General features: G+C 42.7%; 1 protein-coding gene across 5 annotated transcripts in view; it reads right to left on the minus strand.

The window, feature by feature from the left end:
- The window catches only part of ITPR1 (inositol 1,4,5-trisphosphate receptor type 1), a 347,896-nt gene that overhangs the window by 184,200 nt on the left and 148,107 nt on the right, over positions 1–15,589 (minus strand). For 4 of the 5 annotated variants that reach the window (XM_061618551.1, XM_061618549.1, XM_061618553.1 and 1 more), the window contains exons 7-11: positions 4,901–4,999; positions 4,018–4,101; positions 3,776–3,922; positions 754–849; positions 136–180 (exon numbers count right to left, since the gene is read on the minus strand). In XM_061618551.1, the coding sequence (XP_061474535.1) occupies positions 136–180; positions 754–849; positions 3,776–3,922; positions 4,018–4,101; positions 4,901–4,999 (471 nt within the window). The remainder of the gene's footprint in view (positions 1–135; positions 181–753; positions 850–3,775; positions 3,923–4,017; positions 4,102–4,900; positions 5,000–15,589) is intronic. The other variant, XM_061618550.1, reaches the window with a different exon arrangement.

Raw genomic sequence — 15,589 nt, forward strand, 5'->3', positions numbered from 1 at the left:
AAAAATTGGGGGGTAGACAGGGTTGCAGTTTGTGTATTTCATTAAGGCCCCCCTTAGCTTCCCTTCCCCCAATAATTTGAGCACTGGTCAACACGCCTTAATTAGAGGCACGAGGATACTCTTGCCTATACTTACTGAGAACTGACATTCCTGGTTATCTTCCACATAGTCAGGATTTACCTGATGGAAGAGAATCACAAGCAGGTCAGGACAACAACTAGCTTTTCCTCATCCAAAGTCTATAATATGGTAGACAATGAATTTCATTCTATAGTATAAATGATACACAAATTTATAAAATGCTATCATAGCCATATTATGTCACCCACTCACAAAAGCAAGCCAAGCAACTATAAAGCTAAAGCAAACAAACACAAAATAAAACAAATGAAGTATGCTAACTCAGATACTTAATATTAGCAAATTTGTCTGAGACACATGAATGTAACTACCAGTTCGAGATATCATAATGCTTTGGCAACGTTTTCAGGGCACTTATGTATTATTAGGATCCTTTAAAGTACATCTGCAGAAACACTATGGTGGGAAAGTCATTTATGAAGAGTTTAGTGTATGTTTCAAAGCTTATTTCAAAGAAATGCCAGTGCTGCTGGCCCTTCAGATTAACACAACATCCTTTGAATCTCATTATTTCCAAATCTTAATTTTGCTGTCGAGTAACAGTACCTATAAAAAAGAAGAATGGCAGCGTCTAGGGAAAAGGTTCACAAGAGCTTTCCTTGTGATGCTTACCTCTGCAGCTAAGTAGTGTCCAGTAGCAAGATGTTTGAACCGAAAAAGGCTGTTCCAATATCCCGCACCACCTCGACAAGGGTCATGTTGTACTACCTTTAAAGTAAAAATAAGAGATCCCAAGAATTCTCCAGGTCTGGCCTTCTGGAAATCACTTCACATTTGTCCTTAAGAGGACAATCAAAAAATGGGGCAAAACTAATGAATGAGTACGGTCAACAGTAGTGTTCTCTAAGCAGCTATTACAAAATGAAAAGAAATCTTTCCAAAGGGTTCAGCTAAAAAGTGGTTGGTTATTTTATCATGTTTATGATAGTGTCTCTTCCTACAATGAGGTGTAATATTATGCTGACAGGGCATTTTCACTAGCAAGTGAAAAATAATGTTTTGGGGTTGGGGGTAGCTACCTTGAGTGGTAGCAAGAAGGACTGGTTGTATGACTGCTGGTGAGGTGGGAGCGAGTGCATTATGAGAATGGGATAGTTATTTGGTGCCAGAACTCCTTCTTGAGGGATACTGTCTGTGGGGATGTGTTTGGGAGGGGAGAGTTGTGGGATCACAATCAATGTTGTGCAGGCAAAATGTGCTATGGTAGCTGGAGGGGTGCAATTGGTCAAAAGGAAGATAACTGAGACAACTCTGGTACTATCCCATTTCAAGCATTCTCCTAGCCTCAACAGTTTAGGGGGCTTGTCTTTAGCACCCTCTAGTCTGATCTGCAGGTGTTGCTCCTAAATGTCAAATTGACAGGTTGAAAGGGCTGACCTACTATATGGCCTGTGTAACACAAACCTAGTTGGACAAGGAAGAAGGGTTAAACTCTCCTGAATGTGTCCACCAGTTTTTCAGGTTAACACTAGGCATGACTAGAGGGATGGAGGGAAGAAGTAGCCTGTGTATAAGAATACATCTAGCTGGCCAGGTACCCAATCCAGTTATGATTAGGTACAGGAGACAGAACAGGGATTCTGTTAGTATACCAACCTTCTTGCTGTCTCCCTGCTTGAACTAGTGGAGGTAGTCTTAAAAAGTATTGGGGACCCCAAGTCTTCTAGTCTTGGGTTACTTCAACATCCATGCTAAGAGGCCCTCTTCAGGATTGGCTCAGTATTTTATGGCTGCCACGTAGTATCAGCCCCAGCTCATGAGACATGACATACATTAGACTTGATCATCCTGTCAAGGGCCTGGTCTCCACTTGGAATCAGGGGAAGTTTGGGTTGCAGTGTGTCATCACATAACACTCAGCTCTACCTTTTTTCTGTCTTCTGATCCCAGGGAGGCTGTTAAAGTTCTAAACCAGTGCCTGGAGACAGTTCTGGGATGGAGGAGGTCAAACAAGCTGAGGTTCAACCTGAGCAAAGTGAAAGTACTGTGAGCTGGGAGATCATCTGCTCCAGAAGGAGATCTAAAGCTGGTTCTGGATGGAGTGGTACTCCTTTTGAAAGACTGAGTATGCAGTTTTGGGGTGCTCCTGGACAAGGTGCTGACTGGAAAAACCCAGGTGGCATCAGTAGCCAGGGGTGTGTTTTAATAAATTTGGCTGGCAGAAAGATCTGATTTTGCCACAGTGATCTGTGCCTTGTGTCCTGGCTTGATTACTGTAATGTATTCTATGTAGAACTGTCCTTAAAGACAATTCAGAAACTTCAGCTGGTTCAGAACTCAGTTGACAGATTTCTGATAGGCAAGTTGTACTGATACAGTAACACCTCTACTGTACCAGCTGCACTTTCTTTCTTTCTTTCTTTCTTTCTTTCTTTCTATCTATCTATCTATCTATCTATCTATCTATCTATCTATCTATCTATCTATCTATCTATCTATCTATCTATCTATCTATCTATCTATCTATCTATCTATCTATCTATCTATCTATCTATCTATCTATCTATCTATCTATCTATCTATCTATCTATCTATCTATCTATCTATCTATCTATCTATCTATCTATCTATCTATCTATCTATCTATCTATCTATCTTTATATATATATATATCGCCCTTCCTCCCAGCAGGAGCCAGGGCACTTGTTTCAGGTGCATTTTTAAGTTCAATTCGTAGAGCTATTTTAACCTTTAAAACTTTAAATGGGTCGGGCCCAAGCTATTTAACAGATGGCCTGCACCCATATCAACCTGTTGCATACTGAGATCTACAGTGGAGACTCTCTTTGTTTGTCCACCAGCAAGGTTGATGGCCACAAAGAGACAGCCTTTTTCATGGTGGCCACACAGCTTTGGAACTCTGCAAATGGATCTGTGATGGCTGCCCCACACTTCAAGCCTTTCAGAAGGCCCTAAAGACAGATTCTTCCAATTGGCTTATTTATGACTGATGTTTTGTAACCTGGATTATGGTTTGTTACTGCTGTGGAAAGTATTTTAATAGTCTGGCTGAGTATATTATAGGCTGTTGTAACACCTGCATCTCATCTTTGGTAACCCAAAAGAACCTGGAGGTACACAGCTGTTCTCTTAAGGGGAGTGGATTTATGGTTTTGTGGTTAATTATTGATATTTTGATATTTTTATTTATGGAGCATTATGTTAACATAAAAAGCTGCAGCTTGCAACCTTGGAACATAACCCTACACAGACTTTTCACCCTCCATGCCCATCCTGCAAACGCAAAGGATTGCATCAAGGGAAAGAACAATACAAATCAAAATCTCACATTTGTTCATTTGGTTGGATAGCCATATTGGATTTAACACCAAGTCAGATAGGATCTCTATTGCAAATGGAGCACCTAAGAAAAGTAGAACATAGTTTTTCATCAAAGTAGTACTAATGGCTGATGTTAAAATTTTATTGTTAATAACCTGTCCTTGAGAACATTTTGTGTGTGTTTGAAATCTAGACAGTGTTTCTAGGCAGGAAAAAAAATCCTATAATATAGGATGGGAGGAGGAACAGCTTTGAGTGTGTGGCGTGGGTTGGTGGAGGCCTTTTCATCTGGATTTTAAATAAAGGCAACAAATTGCAAACCTATTTGAACAATCTCTATTGCCATCTGTACCTCAACTTCCCACAGAGCTTTTGAACTTGTTGCAGAAGTAGCTGACTGCCTCCCGGTAGTTCTCAGAAAGACATGCTGCTTCTTTCTGTGTTCATCACAAGTCAGAAACTTTTCCTGCTCCGCGTGGAACAACCTTACCACATCACCCTGCAAAGAGAATGAGAGGACAAATTGACAGGCAGTTCAACAACTTATTTTTTTATTTTAAAAAATATAGGAATGAGGTGCGTTGTCCATCTTACCCCTTTTAGGATATCATCTTTATTATCGCTCCATTTCATAAAAAGGACTATTTTCCAGCTTGTATTACAGTTCACTGAGTTCACCTATAACAAAAGCAAGCACAATCAATTAAAGCAGAAACAAGTAGAACTGTGATGAATTATTACAAAGTAGCTTGGTTTAGCACTTGTCTTTTCAAAACTTTCCCAAGCTCCTTCAGTAATATAAATTTCAAAAGGGAAACAGCAGTGGGCATTAAACATTTGGAACAATAACATCAAGTATGCTTAAATAGTAACTAGTGTTTTCTCTCAATCAGGGTTTGCGAACCATGGTTAAAGCTGGCAGACAAATGTAATTCACCAGCTCAATGTATGGAAGAGTTACAGTTTATGAGACAGATATATAATCAAACCATGAAGCTTAGATCAACAACCTTACAAAGGCTGAAACCCTGAACATACTTGGGTGTAACAAGACAACCTTAACTATGTGTACTCAGATGTAGATCTGACTGAATTCAATAGGGCCTATTCCCAGATAAACCTAGCCCCACTTACCTGGGAGTAAGTCCCACTGAATTCAGTAGGACTCACTTCTGAGTAGCATGTATAGGAGTGCAGTATAAGTCTCCTTGATTTCAGAAAGACTAACATGCTGTGAATTCTAAGGCTATGTGGTCCAATGGTATCTTTAATAAAGCTTACAGATCAACAGATGAAAAATGCTAAATGGCAAGATTATTGTACTATATTAGGGACTCTCCCAAGAAACAAGGGTTGAAACCTTCTGTATTTATACCCCTTTGCTGTAGCTTCCAAAAATCCACTGCAGCTCATCTGCAAAACAAGCTTGTAGTCCAGCTACTTTTTTTACTGCTTTAGTTTGTTTTTTTAAACTTACCTCATTGCAACCAGGATTGTCTACTAGTTGATGACTACTGGCATGCAAAGGCTGGCCAGCATTAACAGGATTCAAGACCACCTTGTCCCCAATGACCACCTGAAAAACAAAGAATAAATGTAGCTGTGTTGGCCCACATGTCCATGCTTAAGTGACTTCCTGTTTGACTGCTGCAATGTGTTCTATGTGGAGCTCTCCTTGAAGACACCCTTGAATTTGTCTGAAGACAAGCTGCTGCAGAATGAGGCCTCCAGGTGGTGAATGGAACAGCCCAATGGGACAATGTGTCATTGGTTCTGAAAGTGCTGCACTGGCTGCCAGTGAGCTTCTGGCCCCAATTAAAAGGTTTTAGTAATTGAGTATAAAGACCTAATTGGCTTGGTACTCGAGTACTGTCCTAAAAGATAGCTTCCCCCAGTATCAACATCTCAGCCCTTGATTGGCAAGGGAGCCCTGTTAGTGGTGGTGCTGCTGCTGGGTACTGCTTGGCTGGTGCTGACCGATGGTGGGGTCCTTCTGCCCCCGTTCATGGAACACCCTCCCTGGTGAGGTGCATCTGTCCCTCTCACTAACATTTAGACATAATTTCAAGAACCGTCCTGTTCACGTAGGCATTTGGTGGTTGAAAGACATTGGTTCTGACAACTTTGAAATTATTAGTTGTAAGGTTGTTTGTTTTGTTTGCACACATTTTTAATTCTTTTGTATTTTTTATGGTTTCCCCCCTCAACTCCTTTGGGAGGAAGGGTGGGATGAAAATCTAAATAATAAGTAGAAAAATGCTAAAGTCCATATTAGGGCAATACTTTTGTTGGGCCAACCAAAGTGTCATAAAATAGTGTGTGCCAGCTTTCGAGTTTCCCCGAATTCTTCATCAGGCTAGATGTTTAAAAAAAACAGAGGAGAGGGGAGCAAGAGAGATGCCATTGGTGTTAGTTAAGCCATCCATGTCTGTATCTAGCTGCATTGTAAGACAGAGTGTGGGAGGAGCTAGCAGATATTCAAATAAGGCACTTTCAGGTGCACTTGAAGGTTTCATGCTGCACCATGGCCTCCTGGGAAAAAGAAACATATAATGGTTGAGCCTCCATCTCTGCAAATGCAAGCAGCTGTTTCTCATTTCTGCCTCATGGAAGAACAGACTTTCAGACTGTTTGTTTTTCAAGACATGGAACTGATGCCAGAGGCATTGTTTTGTTTTGCTCCCTCTACCAGCATTAGTACTTTCAGGATTATCTGAAAGTCACCAAAATGAGCTTTTTCAATTCATGATACTTCTTAGATGAGGATATTTTAGTATCAATCATACACATGACTCCATTAAAAAAATGTGACAAATGCATAATAGTGAACAATAGTTTAAGCCACACTGTCTGCCTTTACTGGTGCATCTATCGTGACTCATGTCTACAGTCACAGAAACCTGACTTAAAAAAAATAAAAATAAATGCTTAATGCATTTTATAATGATGTTCTCACCTCTTGCTATTTCCCCAGCCCTATTAAAGTGAGGGTGTGTGTGATGAGAGTTCTATCTCCACCCCCCTACCATGACAATCCATTGCCTTTCAAGTAACGCAAGGCAACCATCTGAAGCAGGAAAGCTTTTGTATCCATGGAGGCTTCCACAGCATTTCAGAATTCTGCATAACCAGGGGTCTACAATGTGTGGCGAATCTGCATGAATACAGGAGGCTCCCTGTTTTAGACTGCTGTCTTCCATAATTTGTAGGGAGACAGAAACGGCAATAAACAGTAAGAGCTAGTACACTTATCCCCACTGCCTTTACTCACATGTTGGCTAACACTTTTAAATTATACCTGAAGACGACTCACATCCTCAGTGAAATTTACCATGCTCCCAACCCTCCTGAAGATATGGATAATATGATCTGGAGACTCTCCTGAAAACTGGTTATTTAAAAATGCTCTGGCCAAATTGATACAAAGTTTGAATATTGAATATTAGGCAGGTGCCGTCTCTGCTGTCTTTTCGGCACCTTTTGAAGACTTTCCTCTTTCAACAAGCCTTTTAATTTGAGGACCTATCCTAGTCTGCGTTTGTGTTAGAATTGCTTGTTAATATGTTCTTTTTTTAATAATATGTTTTAACCCTTTTTTAAAAAGATGCTTTTAAAGCTTTTTTAAAAAAATGTTTTTAACATTGTTTTAATGTATTTTAAGGTCTGTTTTTATGATGTTTTAAAGTGTTTTTAGCGTTTGTTTGCTGCCCTGGGTTCCTGCTGGAAGGGAGGGAGGGATATAAATCAAATAATAAACAAATAAATAAACAAATAAATACGTTTGGCTATATTCCCTGCTTGCACTATTAATTACACTAATTATGAGGTATATTAAAACTTCATCAGCTTCAAAATCATCCAGCTGTAACACTCCAGTATTTCCAATCTCTATTGAGAAATAGTATTGGAGTTGTCCTTCCTGTTGTTTCTATAAAACAAAACTACATAGCACATACTAAAATGTCACAGTCCTACATATCTGAAGGATCATCTCCTGCCACAGCTCTTGTGGTCAGCTTGCTTGGAAGTACCACCTATGTGGAAAATCAGAACTGTCAAGGTCATGGAATGTATTCTAATGAAATGTATTCTAAACTTTAGACTAGGACTGATCTGTGGGAATCTTTATAGTATTAAAATAACTTCAGTAGCTTCAGGTCCATTTCTGAACACAATTCAGATAAAATCCTATATGGTTTAGGACCTACTTTCCTGAAGGAATGCCTACACCTATACTAATGTGCCTGAGATAAGCCATGAGGTGACCAGAGAGTGCACTGTCTCATTGATGGCATACTATATGTTGATTTCCTGCCCTAGGGAGACATGTCTGGAACCAATATTGTTACTGTTACAGGCAAATACATTATTATACTCTCAGGCTTTTAGATGTATATTAACCAGGGAAGGCCCCTCACTAAGGGTAGGTGGGGCACTGCCCACCCTAAAGCCCCAAACTTATAGCCCAGTCTCTTCTCTGTTCCTTACATTCATATTCAGTTCAGTACCTCACATTTAGGGATGCTTTGGACTTGTTTTTGTGCATCTTTTATTCTGGTCAATCATCTTTGGATAGCACAGTCAATCACAAACATTGATATGGTCCTCACTCCTGTCTTCAGGGGTAACAACAATAAATTCTAGTAGGAGTGGCTTAGGGAGGGCAGGGGTCCCTTCAGCCCCACCACGACCTCCATTTTGATTTTGTTTCCCATAGAATAAGCTCTAGCCGATCAGGAGGAGTCCCTCAGAAATGTATTGGAAGTTCCATAGCATTAGGGCAGGACTATGAAGAGCCTCCCCAATTCTCAGAGACATGCATTTCTATCTGAGCCAATATATATATGCACATCTGATTGGTTCAGTGAGATGAGGACGAGTAAATGATCCCAAAAGCATGTTTAGCTAGCATGGGGGTGGGGGCAGAATCTGGTTTCTTCATAGGCTGGACTGGGCCCTATTTATTGTTGGTGGGGAGAGATAGGAAAGGAGATTGGTAGCAAACAGCCCCCCAAAATGTTTGGTTGGCATCATAATAGTATGTGGGAAATCTGGTTTCTTCATAGGCCGGACTGGGCCATATTTATTGTAGGAAAGAGATGGGAAAAGAGATTCTTGATGGCAAACTGCCTCTAAAAAATGTTTGGCTGTCATCATAAAGTGGTTGTGGTGAGAAACTGGTTTCTTCTTGGGCTGGGCCGGGCCTTTTTATTGTCAGGGTGGGGGGAAAAGGAGATTCTTGGTGGCAAACTGCATCTAAAAATGTTTGGCTAGTATCATGGGGTGGTAGGGTTGCCAGGTCGGAACCATTCAAAAACCTGAGAAAATGGGGGCGGGCCCTGGTGACGTCACGGGGCGGGCCCAGGTGACGTCATGGGGTGGGCCCTAGTGATGTCATTAAACATGATACATTGTATCAACCACAGTTGCTTGGAGCATACCATTCAAAAAAAATTCTCTGATTGGAGATTAAAATAGAAATCTTACCTAAAATAGGGTGTTCCTAGGTCCATCTGAAGTGACAAGGTCATTCTTTCGCACAAGCTTAGGGTGATGCAAAATGGAAATGGACTGCCTTCAAGTTGATCCCAGATAGGGTCTTCATGGTAAGCAGTATTCAGACAGAGGTGGTTTACTATTGCCTTCCTCTGAGTCTGAGAGGCAGTGACTGGCCCAAGGTCACCCAGGGAGCTTCATGGCTGTGTGGGGATTCGAACCCTGGTCTCCCAGGTTTTAGTCCAATACTCTAACCACTACACCATACTGGCTCTCAACCCATAATACAAAGTTCTAATATTTAATTCCTCAATGGCCATGTTACTATATAAGCTTTTTTTCAGGATCCCTTAATTATAGGGTGATTGTGATAATGAAAAATCCACCCTCAGTCAGGGAAAAGTCTTGAATGAGCATAGTTTGGGGGGCTCTTCTAGATGAAGCTTTTGTTGTGCACTCGCTCTACCTTATTCACTGAATTTTTCAGAGGGTCCTATTCTTAAATTGCTCCTGTTCTTAAAACAAGCTGTCATTATTTAAATGGAGACTGTCATGTCACAAATTAAAAACACATTTTAAAAAAAATGGGGTGGGGTTGGGGAGAAAAACACAGCTCTAGGGGAGGGCAGTGCACCCATTTGCCCCACGCTAGCTACAGGGCAGGACCAAGTGGGCAGAAAATAGATTGGGATAAATCTCTTGGGTGCTTTGCTGAAGTTTCTGGCTCTGTCGTTGGATGCAAGGAGGCAATCTCTGCCACACTGTAAATTGCCAGGTGACATTCACCGGCTCCAATGAGTTCAAGGACCAGTGGCAAAAGATCAGCTAAGAATCAGGTTTCCATAATAAACTCAGTTTTGCAAAAGCTGTTGTGTATCCTTACACAAGTTGATCCCAGATAGGGTTTTCATGGTAAGCGGTAGCCAGAGGGGGTTTACCATTGCCTTCCTCTGAGGCTGAGAGGCAGTGACTGGCCCAATGTCACCCAGTGAGCTTCATGGCTGTGCGGGGATTCAAACCCTGGTCTGCCAGGTTGTAGTCCAACACTTTAACCACTACACCACACTGGCTGTCCACCTACTAGTACTACCTGAATAATTTTAACTGGTGGAGACTGAAGTTGGGACTATCGGCATTCAAAGCATATGCTGTACCACTGAGTTATGGCTCTTCCCTATGCAGCCTTTTGGATTTGACCATGGGAGACTCGCTTAACATGTTGACCAATGATTTCTGACCCTAGCTGGGCACTGCAACAGTATTCTGTTAGCTGAACAACCATGCCTCCCCCGTCCTGCTCAATTTGTAAAGGAAAGCCTTTCACTCTCATCGACTCCATGAAGGCTGCACCCAGACTAAAGAACAACATGCTTCATATTGGTCTGTCAGTTTAGTCTAGAAAGCTTCTGTTCATGGGCACTATCAGGTAACCAGGAAGTCAACACTCTTCACGTATTAACTCAATAAAGTATTATTACATGACAATGTGATATGTGGTGTCTGAATATGCATACTCTTAAACAGGTTTACTTATGAAATGGGCAAGCTGTTTGAGTCTTCGTGGGTCAAGCTTTATGATCACACACACTGTGTGAATATATAACACAGGGAAGGAGGAGTCTGTGGCCCTCCAGATGTCATTGAACTCCAGCTCCCATCAGCCCCAGCTAATGTGGCCAATTGTCTGGGGTGATGGGAGTGGTAGTCCAACAACATCTGGAGGGCCATAGGTTCCCCTTCCCTGAAAAAACACAAGTCTGTATCCAGTATAGCTAATGTGCATTTTTACAATTCACTGACTGACATATTTTCTACATAGTTTTGTACTGCCTGTGGTTGAATATATTTACATGCCTTTGTCTTTGGGGTGCTTTCTTTAAGAGTCCAGTACTCTCAAAGAGAAGATGTAACTGCCTAACCCTCACCAGAGAATACCCCTCGAGGCCTCAGCATCACCTGCATCTTTGCCAATAGCAGCAGTGGGCACCATTATAGTAAACTCTCTGAGACGGATCTTGGGCTCGCCATAATGCATGTAAAAGTGCAGCCCGACGCTCAAGAAAGCTCAAAGCAGTGGTACAGTTAGGAAACAGACTCTGTAAGATTTAATTAAGTCTTCCAGAGGAGTCTCACCACATTGGACAGTAATATATATTGTTTTGCTTACTTTAAAATGTCGTTAAGCCAGCCTTGTTGTATTTTGGGACCCCGGAGTGTTGTCCCAAAGCCCTTCCATATGACAGCACCACTTCCTCAAAGCCATAAAAAGTAGAGATCCTTCATGGGGGAGGCTGCAAAGGAGAGGCTTTCCTCAGTTCTACACCCTTTGAAGGAGGCAAGAGATTTACCTCAATGCTCCTGTGAGCTCAGAACCTGAAGGCAGCAGCACACGGCTCTCATCTGCTTGAGTTCCCCCCCCCGATGCCAGAGCAAGGCTGGCTCCAGCCTCTCTTTGAAGCTTAATCAGGGAGGTCATTCGACGAACAGTGCCCCGATGGAAAAGGGCTGGATCCTTATCTGAGTGGAGGGGGCAATGGAGCCAACCAAAATTCTGTCGCCTGCCCATCTGTCAAGGTGTCTTTCTCACTCCTCCTCCAAGGAAGAGACGCTGCGGGCGCCGCCGCCACTGCTGAGCTCCATCGCAGCCACTCCCGCCCAGCGGCGCCCACAGCATGAGGAGTGAAGCCAGCGTCTTTTCCGGAGGAGGGGAACCGGCTCCGGGGCTAAGAAGGAGCTGGCCCGGCTTACCCTCCACGGCTCCTGCTGAGGCTGCCAGGCCATGTGGGCGCCATCTCGGCAGCGGTTGCTAGGAGACGGCGTCCGAGCGGCCTGCCAGCCTCAGCAGGAGTGGAGGCCGGCCAGGGCCGGCTCCTTCTTAGGCCCGGAGCCGGTTCCCCTGCTCCGGAAAGGACGGCCGGCGGCTTCACCCCTCCTCCTGTGGGTGCCACTGGGCGGCAGCGGCAGCGATGGGGCTCAGCAGTCTCTGGCTGGGGGGGCCCATCGCGGCCCTGCCGCCCAGCCGCGGTGCCCACAGCAGGAGGGGTGAAGACACCGGCCGCCCTTTCCAGAGCAGGGGAACTGGCTCCGGGCGCCTAAGAAGGAGCCGGCCCAGCCTCGCTGCCACTGCCTCTTCACGGCTCAGGGGCTGCCAGGCCGCTCGGACCTAGCAACCGCTCCCGCAGGGACTGCTGGGGGGGGGTCCCTGAAGGGGCGACAGCTGGACAGAGCCCACGTCGTGGCAGACGCGGGCCAGGAGGCTGCCCTCGCTCAGCCAGGCGGCTGCGGGCTCCACGTCCAGCACCCTCACCTGCAGTTGTGTGTGGGCGTTGGGCGGTGGCTGCTGCTGTAGCTGCGTGCTGCTCGCTAGCGGGCAGGGGCTGCTGCTGGGGGGGTCCCTGCAGGGGCAGCGCCTGCTCAAGTCCTCCTGGAGTCCTGTCTCGTGCAGTCCCTGTGGCCTGCCTGACTGAGAAAGGGCGGGAAGGCGGTCAGCCACAGCCCAACGTATGCGTGTGTCAATCACGCATGCGTGGCTGAGGGGGCCAATGAAAAGCCAGAGATCCTCCAGTTTAAACAAAGTATTGCCGGAGGCCGGAGACGGACCCCTTTTGCTGGAGACTCCGGCAGAAAACCGGAGACCTGGCAACCCTATGGGGTGGAGGAGAGTTTGGTTTCTTCCTGGGCCAGACTGGATCTTTTTTATTGTCAAGGTAGGAGGGAGAGGAGATTCATGGTGGCAAACTGCCCCAGGAATGGGCTGGGCTGGACTGGACCTTTAAAATTAATTTTTATTTATTTAAAGTATCTGAATATTTGATATGGGAATATTTGATATGCACAAGATAATTAACTCTCATTAGTGATAAGAGCAAGAACTTGTAATTATTTTAATTAAAACAAAAAGTTAGTCATACTTTCAAGAGGACCAGATGTTTATTTTCTTTCTGAGCCCACGGCTGTATTTCATAATGGGGCATGGGGATGTGGAAGAGAGCAGGAGAATAGTTGAAAACACAGACATGAGTGTGACTGGCAATCCAGTTAGTTGAGCATGTGTTAGTTGAGTTAGTTGTTGCACACTACCAGCCCCAATTTTACTTTGTTTAACCTGTGTGGATGTGGTTGTCAAAAGGAGAAGGAATTTTGTGTTGAGCAAATCCCTGCTTTTATAAAACCCCAGAAACTTAAGAGATATCTTGTGTGAATGTCTGAGTCCCTGCACCAGTGGAACTCTGGAGGAACTTATGGAACCTCCTGCTACAGTATTTAGAACTGATCATATGGTGTGGAAGACTCCCTTTTCTAACATTTTGGCTTCTTGTTTTTTCCACCTGCCATATCTTTTTCTCTGAGCAACGGGAGTTTACAATTTACAGGACTGGTTTTATTTTTTTTAAAGAAATTCTGGAAATCTTTAGCCAATGACTATTAACCATCATACTTGAACACCTGCTCCAGTTCAGGGAAGTTCTTTCTGCACACTTTGGAATAATCCAGGCATAGCTTAAATAAAACATAATATTCCTGAATATAATATTTACTGTGACACACAGTCTGACATATATAATGGTTAACTATACCAAGGAGGAGGTACGATTTAGCTGTAATAACTAACATAACCTTTTACCTGCTTGTCGCCCTCCTCCATGGTCAACATAATTTCAGTTTTCTGACACTTTCACAGATCAGGGAGGGCGGCTTACAGGCTTCCCTTGGTGAATTCTGACTTTTATACTGTGTTTATGTATATGTTTATGGATATGGATATTGTTTATGTATTTTGCTTTGCAAATTAATTTGATATGCCTTTTTATTGTACCTTGTGTATTCTATTGTAAACCGCTTTGAGATCTTTTAGATAGTAAGCGGTCTATAAATGGAAATAATAATAATAATAACAACCACAACAACAATAATAACAATAATAATCCTATTATTTTACTTAGAAGTAAGCCCCACTGTGTTCATTTAAGTGGGTGTAAAATTGAACCCTGGTCTTCCAGGTCCTATTCCATCACTGTAACCATATCATTTATATAACTACAGATGCTCATTTTAAATATGCTTTAATTTAAAAATGGATGATCAAGTTACACTCTTCATCAGAGTTCTTTGTATGGTTTAGGGTTGGCACTGGAGGAGAGCAGCACCATTGTGCCTTGTATGTCGCAGGCAGAAATTACTACGAATCCAAAGTGTGTTTGGATGAACTTGAACTGAACTATTTTGTTTCTTTTTAAAATGAACTTTCCAAGCACTGCTGGTTACTAACACAACCCTCTTCATCTTATTCAAAAATAAATAAACCTCCACTGTATTCTGTGGGGCTTATTCATGACAGCAAGCATAGGACTAAAGCCTTTTGTAGTGCCTTCTAAATATGAGTTTTCAACAACTCACTCACTTTGTGTGTGTGTGTTTAAACAGGATAGGGAGAGCATAAGTGAATGACCATAGATCTAGGTTTGTGTTCACTACTGAGCATGTACGTCTTAACTGTCTGCACACTCATGAGAGCAAACTCTATTAGGTGCTCAGTATTACTAAAACTGCAATTTTTAAATGTCCAATGTTTCATTGCAAAGGAGAAGAATAAGGAAAGAACAGGTGGAGGCCACACCAATTTTCTCCTATCTGAGAATCTACTGTGACAGCAGGGACCCCTTCTGAACCAAAATAAGACTCTTTACAGTTTAGTTAGGTGCTATTTGTAAAATGCAATGCTGAAGTGCCCACAGTATGTTTGCAAGGGAGGAACATGGGGGGGACAGAACTTGGCCATGACCTCACTGGCCACGCCCCACCAGCAGCCCCACCAGCCGCCACCAATATTAACATATATTTTCTCTCTTCAAATTCAGAAATAAAATATCACATATTCAGCTGTACTTAAGAGCAATATACACAATAAATCTTTTAAAGAAATAATATACAATACTACCCCATTTAACAGAGGGCTAGCTTGAATACAAAGGGTTGTATTCAATGTTAGTCGTACTCAGAGTAGACACACTGAAATTATTGAACCTAATTTAGTAATGTCTATTAAATTAAATGGGTCTGCTCAGAGTAGGACTAACATTGAATACCACCCAATGGCACCATTACCATGGCACCTTAACGTTAATGGATGAGATCCACCAGGGCTTCTCCTTCTTCTCCGCTGCAAGATCAAAAGTAACCCCCAATCTGGCTTCAGAGGTTTAGGGGACTCTTTGGATCAAATTGTGAGGGTACACAGGGGGCTGGAGGGACAAAAGAGAAACAGGAAGTCCAGTTGCATAAACTATTTTTATTGTGCAAGTGGGCACAATGTTTATTGTGGCATAACATTTTCATGGGTGCTGGCCCGAAAAGCTTATACCACAATAAAAGTAAATTTAAGATTTCTATCACATTTCCAAATCACCTTATAATAAGGTTACAAAATGCTTGGTACACTGCTATAAACCAAGATGTTTTAACTTACTATTTTCTTAACCATTTGAAAGTAAGTGAAGATTTAAATGACTACCATTCCAGTCTTAAAAAATATCCCTTGTTTCCAAAACATTCGTTTCCTTTGCAATTCACCACATATTCTCTTCAGTCCAGGGGAAAAAAAAGACATGTATACTATATAAGCTCTTCTGCATTTAATGAATCACAAGAAAGTAAGCTACTGATGAAAAAA

Source organism: Rhineura floridana, chromosome 3 (genome assembly GCF_030035675.1).
Source record: "Rhineura floridana isolate rRhiFlo1 chromosome 3, rRhiFlo1.hap2, whole genome shotgun sequence".
NCBI lineage: Eukaryota > Metazoa > Chordata > Lepidosauria > Squamata > Rhineuridae > Rhineura > Rhineura floridana.